General features: G+C 36.0%; 1 protein-coding gene across 1 annotated transcript; it reads right to left on the bottom strand.

Annotated features, from left to right (window-relative positions):
* Nucleotides 1-8797: 8797 nt before the first annotated feature.
* On the bottom strand, nucleotides 8798-10874 carry LOC131151035 (GATA transcription factor 12). Its single transcript, XM_058102205.1, has 3 exons — nucleotides 10753-10874; nucleotides 10115-10399; nucleotides 8798-9747 (listed from the first exon to the last, which is right to left on the bottom strand). Exons 1-3 carry the CDS (start codon nucleotides 10831-10833, stop codon nucleotides 9043-9045), a joined length of 1071 nt encoding a protein of 356 aa, XP_057958188.1. The 5' UTR covers nucleotides 10834-10874; the 3' UTR covers nucleotides 8798-9042.
* Nucleotides 10875-11154: the final 280 nt, after the last annotated feature.

The following is an 11154-nucleotide window of genomic DNA, read 5'->3' as shown; positions in this document are numbered from 1 at the left end:
AAGGCCCTATATATAGAGATGCCCAAAATTTTTACCATTGGGGACATAAGGGGAATTATTAGAATTGTTTAAAACATGTTTAAGCCAATTAACCCTGATTTACCCTTATTAACCCAAAGGTATAATTTTGGCCAACCCGAGAGTTTCGGGCGCCTGCCCTTGGGTTCGGCCTCCTGAACAGACACATGAAGAAAAGTAAACTTTATGTGTTCGGATGCCTATAAAATGGTTCAGTTTGCTGGTCTGGGCGATTTTCCAACTTGCTCAGGCTTTAATAGCCTAATCAGAAATTCGGTCTGCCAAACTTCAACATTCGGTTGCCCTAGCTGGATTTGAACGTGAAATTCGGGCACCCAGGGACGGTGGAAAAGTCCTTATTTTGAGTTCGGTTAATCGTGAACACTCAGTTCATTTCGATTCGATCGCCCGAAGTTAGGTCAACAATTTGACTTTCCCTACGTTCGGTCGACCAAGGCATTTTCAACACCAAGGTTCGATCACCCGAAGCCAGGTCAACTTAAAACATAAGTCATATTTTTAAACCATAAGATACCCTTGATTGCATATATGATAGTGGGGATAATCCTAAGTGCTTGTGCAAGGACCTAGGGTCTTTCTAAGGTTGTATTGAGCTTATAGATCCTGCATGCATGATATGCATCAATTATTATAGACCTTTGGAATTAATAATATTATATACCCAAATTGAATTGAATATAAATGACAACAAATAAACATGTTGGGTCTTCATTTTCTTCAAGTCACCACGTGCCACCATATAACTTTGCCAATTTGATCATGCACACAAACTCGGAAACTATTAAATACAAAAGTATTTGTTGTAATCAAAATAAGATATGACCTATAAGGTCAACAAAGAAGAAAAAGACGAGGAAGAAGAAGACGAAGAAGAAGAAGAAGAAGAAGAAGAAGAAGAAGAAGAAGAAGAGGAAGAAGAAGAAGACGAGGAAGAACTGTACATACTTGGAGGTTCAGTGAGCAACGGTGGCGAGATTCGGCGAGCAGCAGCAGCAGGAGAAGGTTTGGCGAGCAATGACGAACAACCGAGGGAGGGAAAGAAAGAGGAGGAAAAGAAAGGGGCAACCGAAGGAGGGAAAGAAAGGAAAAAGGGAAAGAAAGGAGGGAGAGCTCGGGGATTTGGGGATTTTAATTTGACTATTAGTGACAGTTTTAAAATCATCACTAAAACTCTTAAAATTGTCACTAATAGTCTGTTATTAGTGACGGTTCTCCTAAACCGTTACTAATAGTCTGTCATTTAAAACTAAAATTAAAAATGTTGTACTAATTAGGGGTGATCATATATAATTATGGGAAACCTGAATTCACCGAATTAAGCAACAAATTTCAGTCAATTTGGTTCAGTCAATAAATAGGGTTGGTTCTATTCATCGGTTATGATTTTAACAATTTTCGGTTCATCGGTTATCGGTTCGTTTAACCGAATTAATAATTAATTAAAAATTTAAATATAAATTAATGCTTAAAGCTACTCTGGAGTGTTTTGATAACCATTTAGTCACTATTTTATATTTTATTAATAATAAAATTAATAGATTAATTAGCTGCTTAACTAAGCTGAATAATTAGTGATGGTTGACGAAAATTGTCACAAATATAAATACTATTACTAAAAGTCTTTCTTCCTGGACAATATATATCAGCAATAGTTCCTATCTTTCTACATGCTACAAAGATAGTCTCATACTGGCCCATTTGAATTGTAATCATCTTCACGAGCAACCCACCTATGCATGCACCGACATGACTATTGCAGAATGAATCTCATTCTGTCTTAATTGCGGCCGATACTAACCTCGAATTCCTTCGCTCATATGGCTAGCTCCTGGTAATCCATATATACGCCTGGTTCACTATCAATGACATCTCTCCCAATTTTTTTCCGTCCACTGTGTTAAGAACAATAATCTCAGTCCATGAACAGACATATAGATCTTCCTTTAGATTTGAAAGAGGTTACTTCTATTAGCCAGGGAAAGTGAGAAAATATTTCATGATCGACCTGATTCATTCAAGAAGCTAAAACTAAAAATGAGTAATGCTTCCATGAAACCTTTGCACAATACTACAAAGCCTATCTCAAAGAAGCTAGAAAAATCTTTCTCAGATGGTGAAAGTATTGGAACTTCATTGGGGGACAAGTTATATAATTAATATGATGTGTATGGGCTCTGGTCCCATAAAACCTAGGACAAGCTCTGAATTGTAATCACCTTAATTCCATGAACAATTTCAAAAGATCTCTCAAACTAGCTCAATTGCATAATTAAAAATCACAAATTAATGAGGTATACACCTTGGCATTGATCTTGAGTAGAACATTTGTAAGATACTGGTTGTTAATTCTAGTAGGAGCAATGCATCGAGTGACAATTCCAAAATCAACAAGATTCTTTCACTTCCAAGGACCTTAAACATTGGATAGATTCATTAGCACCAAATAAAAATTAACTTTATAAATACAAAACAAACTAGCCACAACCATAAAGATCAGAGTTCTTCCTCTTCGGAAGAAGGCAAAGAAGGAGTTTTGGAGCTCCAGGAAGTTTAGATTGTATATCTTCAAACATTTTCTCAACTCTAACAAAAGGTAGAGCCTGTCTAGACTGAGGGTTCTCTTCAAATACATCAAATGGAGGTTCAATGACCTACAGAACAATGACAAAGAACTTCCATTAATCTCAACTTTTATATTTCAAAAAACATATTAATAAAACTTACAATTCCTTTCATTTCTCCACATTTGATTATATCTCTGACAAGACCACGGATATCACATCGAGTTGAGAAATTTACAATAGCCCAATGTTCAATCTTTACTTGCTCCACTAGTTTCTTAAACAAAGCATAAAGAATATTATGAGATCAGTTGAACTAAGATCCTAATATGACAGAACATAAGGAGAAGCATCTTGTAACGACTTGCTACTATATACCATTTTTTCCCTTAATATATATAAAACATATAGCAAATCTGTATGTAATACTACTAAAGACATCTCAGGCCCAAAGGAGCATTGAGGAAACTCTGTACCTAATACATTCCTAAGCAACGGTAAACATGAAATTGTAAACAATTATATAAAATACCAGAAATCTAAAAAGTCTCAAAATATATATATCACAAAATACCCAGCGATGTCATAAAAAATCCTAGGATCTACCCCCAAAATCACTAACACCACAGAAACACTTACCCTTCCAGAAAGGGCAGCGCAAGAAATCCTCTACCCGCGAGCCTGATCCGCTCGCCTAATTGGATCACTTGAAAAAAATGGTAAGTCACTGGGATGAGACAATACTCAGTAAGAGGAAATATGCTATTACTAGTGTATGGCTATTGGGTTACACATTTAAATCTACTGTTATAGTACTTGAGACTATAAAACTGCTAGTTTAGTATACTGTAAAGGTCACGTTTATTATAACTTAAAATACAACTGGATATCTGAGTTTTCTAATCACACATAATTCTAATATTATAATAAAACTACTGCTACACTGTATATATATATATATATATATATATATATATATATATATAAACAACTGTGATAATACCTTGAGAACTGAATGTCATGATTTAACTCCTCATTACAGGGTTGTGTGGCACGTAGGTGGGACTTACTCTGGTTGCCCTATCAGGAAAGTCAATCCATATCTCTATCAACCATCTGGCCCACTGCAATCTCTCCGGGCATACTCTTACTCTATCTCGTCTAACCAGCCACCTCAACCTAGCTTTCGGGGAAGACTGCAATCTCTCCTGGTGCGGTTAGACGGAATCCACACACTATCTGAAATATATGGTTGCACTTTAATATGAAATAGCAACGGTACCGTGCTCTACTGTCTGAATTTGACTGAATATCTCCACAGGGTCTGATACTGATATATATGTATATAATTATCTTACTATTTTACCATGATATTGAAATAACCATAACAGTTCAAAACTGATCTGTACAATCTATACATCTGGCTGAATAACTATATAAACTGAATAACTAAGTGTTATGGCTCTAAAGTCATGGTATTCTGAAAATACTATAAATTATATTTTCTGGGAACCGTGTACTGATATCTTCTGTTAATAAGCGGTAAAACATGATGTTTGTAAAAACTATATTAATACTTTACTAAACTATTATGAACTCATGCTACACATTTAAGCAGTTAGATACTTATGCTTCAAAATCTGTAACTCCTGCTGTAATTATAATAATAATAACATTCTGGAAGAATTGAATAATAAGTTGATATAAATAAATATATGTATATACAAAATCTTTTGATATATTTTTTAAAATCCATAGCATAGCATATTTCCCTTACTTGATTTCTGAAAAGCCCCTACAAAGTCTAGTTTTACACCCGCAGGGTTTCCCATTCAACAACCTAAAAACAATATCCCCCTGAACAAAATTTCAGTATTTCCCTCAGTACTACATTTCTTACAACTGTAGGAAATCCAAAAATTGAATAAATTTGGGATGAAATCCAAGGTAGCCCCACCAACGATTCACTCTAGTAGACTTGAAGAGAACTTTTCCAGGAGTGTCGTGGTGGCCTCGGATCATCAAACCGGCAAGAATCCGGCCTGAAATCTTAGAGAGAAGGGGGAGGGGATGAACAAGAGACAGAGAGAGAGAGAGAGAGAAGGGTTTTTGCATGAAAATTCTGCAGAAAATTCGAGTTTAGGCTATTTATACACTTGCATTCGTTGATGAGACACGTCACTTCGTCGACGAGATCAAGAAGGAAGTTCGTCGACGAATGCTTACTCCTTGTTGATGAAATTCAGAACTGAAATATAGCCTCTCAGTATCTTCTCGTCGACGAGACACGTGTCCCTGTCGACAATCCCAATAAGCCACTTCATCGATGACCGCGAACCTACTATGGCCCCCCCTTTTCAATTGTCTTTCCTTCTCCTTTTATTATTAAATTAATAAAATTCCTTCAAGTCTCTACACACCTTATTGTTGAAATACCATCTCCCATTTTGAGGGAAGAAATCCTCTCCATTTCCTACTTTCAATTGCAATAAAACAAAATAAGATCAAATAAGATAGAAAACCAAGCTTAGCATTTCATGCAAGGGAAGGTTAAGTTAAAAGTCAATTTGTACGTACAACTAAAACAATTTTACAACATATTTCAGTATTTCATTTAAATGAAAAACATGCGCTCCCTGGGTGCCGACAGAACCTGACCTTCTACTTGAGTAAACTGGGATCTAATTGATACCCCGTAAAAATGTAACATGGGCTCAACATCATAATTGTTGATTTTTAAAGCCTGCAAGAAACCTATGAAGTACTAATAAAAAATATAAGCAAAGCATGCTGAGTATTACATCATCAGTTACAATTTCAGTTGAGACACCTACCTCACCCAAAACTTTGATCCTTTCGTGGGGCTCTTGTCTTGATTTCTTCAACTAGTGAAGCCCAATTTCTTCATCATCTCCATCCTTTCCACCTCTTCGCTTCAACGAAAACTTACAACAAAGGGAGGACAAGACCACTCAATTAAATTCACTAATGCAATATTTTCTTGGTTTTGTGAAGGAAAAATAGAGATCATGGTATGTGAAACATAAGAACCCCAAAAAAGTAACAGAATCCATAATAGGGAATCAAAAACTTTTCTCGAGGAACTGTTGAAAAAATTTCAGCAATGAGAAGAAGAAGAAGAAGAAGAAGAAGAAGAAGAAGAAGAAGAAGAAGAAGAAGAAGAACCTGGTGGAATGACCTCAAGTGAGCGGCGGGAAGCAATGGCGGCGGTGATGGCGGTGGGGGGAATGGCTACAGGGTGGTTCGACTTGGGAGATTGGGGAAAAAGAGAGATTGGGAAAGGAGGGAGGAGGGAAATGAGGGAGAAATGTAAGGGAAAATGGAGGCAGATTGGGAAATCGCATGGAGAAGGTAAATTTAATAGGTTAGGGTATTAGTGACGGTTTACAAAACCGTCACTAATACTAGATTATTAGTGAAGAATCCTCTAAACCATCAATAATACTCTATTATTAGTGACGAATGCTCTAAACCTTTACTAATATTCTTAACTAAATTATTTTTATATTTTTAAAATCAAAACACTATTAATGATGGTTTCATAAACCGTTACTAATAATAGACTAATAGTGACGAATCTTGGGAACCGTCACCAATATAGTTAAATAAATTATTTTCATATTTTTTTAAATAAAAATTATTAGTGACGGTTTCAAAAATCGTCGCTAATAATTGGCTATTAGTGATGAATCCTCTGAACTGTCACTAATAGTGTTAAATAAATTATTTTTATAGTTTTTAAATAAAAAAAACTATTAGTGACAATTCCTAAAATCATCACTAATAATTGGCTATTAGTGACGACTACTCTGAGTCGTCACTAATAATGTTAAATAAAGTATTTTTTTTATTAATACAATAATAGTAGTGACGGTTACTTAATCGTCACTTAATTGACTTTTAGTGATGAATATAATCCATCACTAATACCCCAATAACCGTCGCTAATATTTTTCTGAGATATTTTCTGCGCGAAAAATGAATGGTCTCCCGCGATAGATTGAGCGGGAAAAGTGGTTTTCAGTGACGAAATTAATAGTGATGGTTTTGAAATCGTCACTAATACGACAATATTAGTGACGAAATTGAATTTGTCACTAATACTTTCGTCACTAAAAACTAATATTTTTTTTTTTTTTTGGTAGTGTCTTAATTGTACACAGGTGGATTGACAATCTCTTAATATTCCTTTATTTAGCTCCTAGAAAGCATAAAGCTTGTTTGGAGGTCTTCTCTGTCATGTTAGTTATTTTGCGAAGGACACATCTATTTCATCTAGCTTGGACTTGCTTTAATGTCAATATTCTCAATTATACAACCAACAAATATAGAGAGATTCAAGAAATGGCAAGATTAGAAATTGAGGTTAAGGTCATTCATAATAAGATGAACTTCTGTTATGGGAAAGTGCAAAAAAATTACACAAATAATTTTTTTCAATCCAATATATTTGAATCATTTCTAACAATAAATTAAAAATATACTTGTTATATGATCATTATACAAAAAAAAAAAAAAAAAAGACTTGAAAAACATTATTTTTATTAAAATAAAAAAATTTGAGCAATTAACTCCTAACTTTTGCAAAATAGTTTTCTTCTAAGCAATTTAAGAATTAAAATTAAAAAAGTACAAATTCATGTTTAAAATCCTGAATAGTTAATATAATTTAGTAATTAAAATCATAGATTGGTTCAAGTTTGTATTATGAGAACTAATTTATGAGTTCAAATTTGAGTTTATGGTTAATTTTACCCAAAGACACTTTAGTCGTGGAATACACAATGGAAAATTCAAGACCGCGATTAGTGGGGGTTGATGTTTACGTATAACTTGTTTTTATTTTTTATTTTTTAAAATTATAAGAATATTTTTTCAGCTATTCATTTATAATTATAAATTATTATAATTTCAATTTAGACATAGCATCGAGCTCTCAATGAAAAAACTTATGAAAACTTTTACTACTTTGGGTTTCCACCGAATGGATTTCTTTCTCTCTTTCTTACTCTATTTTTGAAATAGCTCCCTAAATTTTATTTATATGGGCTTAGAACTTATACACAAACAATTTGAGTGAGTGTAATTTTCGAAAAGATCTGCTACTTTGAACCTCTTACATATATACATATAATACCGGCAGATTTTTATCGACTGAGTGGGGATTAGGTGTATATAAATCTAACTATAGCAATACAAATAGTTATTAATGAACCTAAATATATATTAATTTTGCTAGAAAATAATATTTGAATTTCATAACCTAAAAAAATTAATCTTGGACTGAATACAGAATATTTTTTAAACTCCTTCTCTTGACAAACACGTGGTAGGTCTGACTGTGGAATTGCGGACGGTGGGTCATTAATTTTAAAGGATTTAAATCGGCCATGGATCGAGTGTGACGTCGTTTTAATTTAGATTAATTTGATTTATATGAGTTTAATATTTGTGGGAGGGCCTTCTAACACACTGGAGCAGGTAAGATGTATCTTTCCATATGGGTTGCACATTAATTAATATATACACTTTGAAAGTCAAATTTCATGCAAGTTCAAACAAAAATAATCGTTGTAACTCGGGATGTGTTTACTTCGCAGGTTTGAATTTTATAATTAAATGAAATCTACTAGAATGGACTTGATCTGATAATTACAGATGTTCGATTTATCATCGATAAAAGTATGATATTATTTTTTTATTAATATTTAAAATATAAAAAAACACAATAAAAAATTAATTTATTTTTATTTTCTTTCCCTTTCTTAGCGTTTGAAAAAAATAAATAAATAAAATTGACCAACCTTGTGTCCATGACCACATGGGTGAAGGTCTCTCTTACATTATGATTGAAAATGAAGGAAGGAATGGATTTACATATACTTGCATGGGGGTAGCCCTCATCTCTCTCTCTCTCTCTCTCTCTCTCTCTCTCTCTCTCTGAAAAAAAGGAATTGGTAGAAATTTAAGAGAGCATAAAAAGGATGAAAGTTTTTTAATGAACTTTGTCGACTCTATTCGCCATTATATTAACTCATTGATATCTTGTAATTTTCTTATTCGATTGTCAAATTAAAAGTCTTTTTTGTGATGTTCTACTAAGAAGATTTTATGAGAATTGAATAGATTTTATGTATTTATAGCATAAGGGTCATGACAAATGAGGCTTATATACATACATTTAACATGTCCATAAATTTTGCTCATAAATTTTTGATCCAATAAGTCTATAATAACTTTGAAAGAAAACAACTGAATTATGGAAAATTGATTTAAGAATTTGCCAAATTTGGCAACAAAAGATGGAAGATGAACATTAAGAGTCTACAAAACTGCAAAGAAAATTAACCGCTAAGAAAATAGAAAAATAAATAGTGATCTCAAGTCAGGGCTCCACCCGAATATCCTAGTCCGGGACCCGCTAGATCAGTTGCCGGTAATCGGGTCCCACGTGTTGATGGATCAAATAATCGTCGCCGTTGGATACATCGAAGATCATGTTCTGATGAAGAAAGTGCTGCTGCTGTTGCTGCTGGGCCCTCACAAGCTCCTTCTGCCGACGGAGCTCAAGCACCTTGCGGTGGGAATTGGAGTGCTTCGTGAGAACAAAAGTTGGGCTCGCTGCGGGCCGGTATTCGGGCACGAGCCGACCCGATTTGTATCGGACCCCGCATGCATTACACAGAGTCTTCGGGCCCATGGGCCCCGTCCGCCACTGCGGCGTCTTATCTGTGGCGCAATGCAGGCACTTGCGGCCGTCGGCGCTCCCCCTCTCACCAACGTCCTTCTGCATCGCTTTTATTGCTTTCTTGCCGACGGAATTCATTGCGACGTCGTATTCTGAAGTCGACGTGGCAGTAGTAGGAGAGAGCAGGAGAAGGCGAGAGGTCCAATTGCACGGGGCGGCACGTGACCGCTTGCTCCTAGCTTTGCCCGGAACCGCGACTTCGGGGCGGAATATCGTGGTGTTTCGGTTCGTTTCGGGTTGGAATTCTTGGGTTTCGGATACTTCGTCGATTGCTCGGGCTTTCATGCCCGAAATCAGCTGCAGCTTCTGCAAATCCTCGCTGGAGAATGATTCCTCCACGAAATTCGAAAGCCATTCCAGCTCCACTAAATCATCATACTGTTTTAAAAATATCACATGAATTTTCTGGGCAAATTCAAACTCATTGCATTTGAATTTTTACGTAAATTGTAAGAAGTATCATCACTTTCCCTTTACTAGAAAAATAATTTTTTTTAAAAAAAAAACTCCAGCGATTAGTGTTTCATAAATTTTGAAAAAAAAAAAATTTGAGAAAAATACTGTAAATTCTCAACTTGTCGTACATTTTGTCGGCAGCCAAACAGAAGTTTAGTGCCAAAAAAAAAAGTAAATAAAGAATTATGAAAATTAACTGCACTATACGATAAAAATTCAAAAATTAAAACATCCCAAACTTTATCCAAAAACGTTTTCAGCATCTTCATTAGCGCATTTATGGAATTACCGGTACGCAGAGGTCGCCGGAAAACTGAGTGTCACCGAAATTCCGGCTGCCTATGTCGCCGACGAAGCGGGGTTCGCAGCCGGAGAAGGAGGAGTTGCAGCTTTCGACGACGGTGACGGTTGAAGAGTCGGTGGAGGTGCCGGTGACGGTGTCAAAGGTGCCTTCGGGAACGACGGGGTCGTCGTTGGAGAAGTCGAGCAGCTCCTCCACTATAAAATGGTCGCCGGTCTTCATGTCGGCGGCGTGGCGCTTTTCCGACAGGTACTGTGGCTGGCAATAGCCTCCCTGCAGGAATTCGGGAGCTTCCATTGATTTTAACTTTAATCTTATTAACAAGGGTCAATGTAGGAACGAAACTAAAAGAAATGGGGGGAGAGAGAGAAGTGAGGAGCTGTGTTATTGGAGGGAGAGAGATAGAGAGAAATACAGGTGGGGGGAAGAGAGAAAGAGAGGGTTTATTTGCGTTTGAAGGGGACAGGCGGACACCTAAAATGGAGGATTTTGACGAGGGAAAAAGAAAGTGTTTTTAAAAAAGCAAAAACAAGTTCTGATTTTTATTTAAAAAAACAAAATAAAATAACTAAAGCTTCTTCGGCTATTCAAACAATTGAATGCACACTGCAAGTGGGCGAAGTTACCTTGCTGGCCCTTTTGCTTTTCCCAACTTTACATGCTTCTTTTTCCAGTTCTGCCCTCCCTACCATTTTGGAGATGCTCATGCCACCGCTCTCTACATTGTCGAATTTGTAGGGCAAATGGTTTCATCATTTACCACATGCTAAAAGTTTAAAAGGGTAAACAAATACGACTTGAAAAGCTGGTAAAAACAAGAGTTCCTATTCAACTCCTTCTGAATCGATCAAATCAGTTGAAACGTTCAAATCACTTGTAATGGTATTGCAACCATTAAGCATGTCATGTTACCTCATGGCCAGGACACCTAATCCGCAGGCCCGGCCCACACGAGACTCGCTGGCCCGCCCAAGAATGGCCCACTAGATCACCTATCTGGGCCCTCCATCACGTGGCCCCACCCAACT

The sequence above is a fragment of the Malania oleifera genome, chromosome 3 (genome assembly GCF_029873635.1).
Source record: "Malania oleifera isolate guangnan ecotype guangnan chromosome 3, ASM2987363v1, whole genome shotgun sequence".
Lineage (NCBI taxonomy): Eukaryota > Viridiplantae > Streptophyta > Magnoliopsida > Santalales > Ximeniaceae > Malania > Malania oleifera.
The sequence above is the reverse complement of the archived record's forward strand: the minus strand, read 5'-3'. Positions and strand labels throughout refer to the sequence as shown.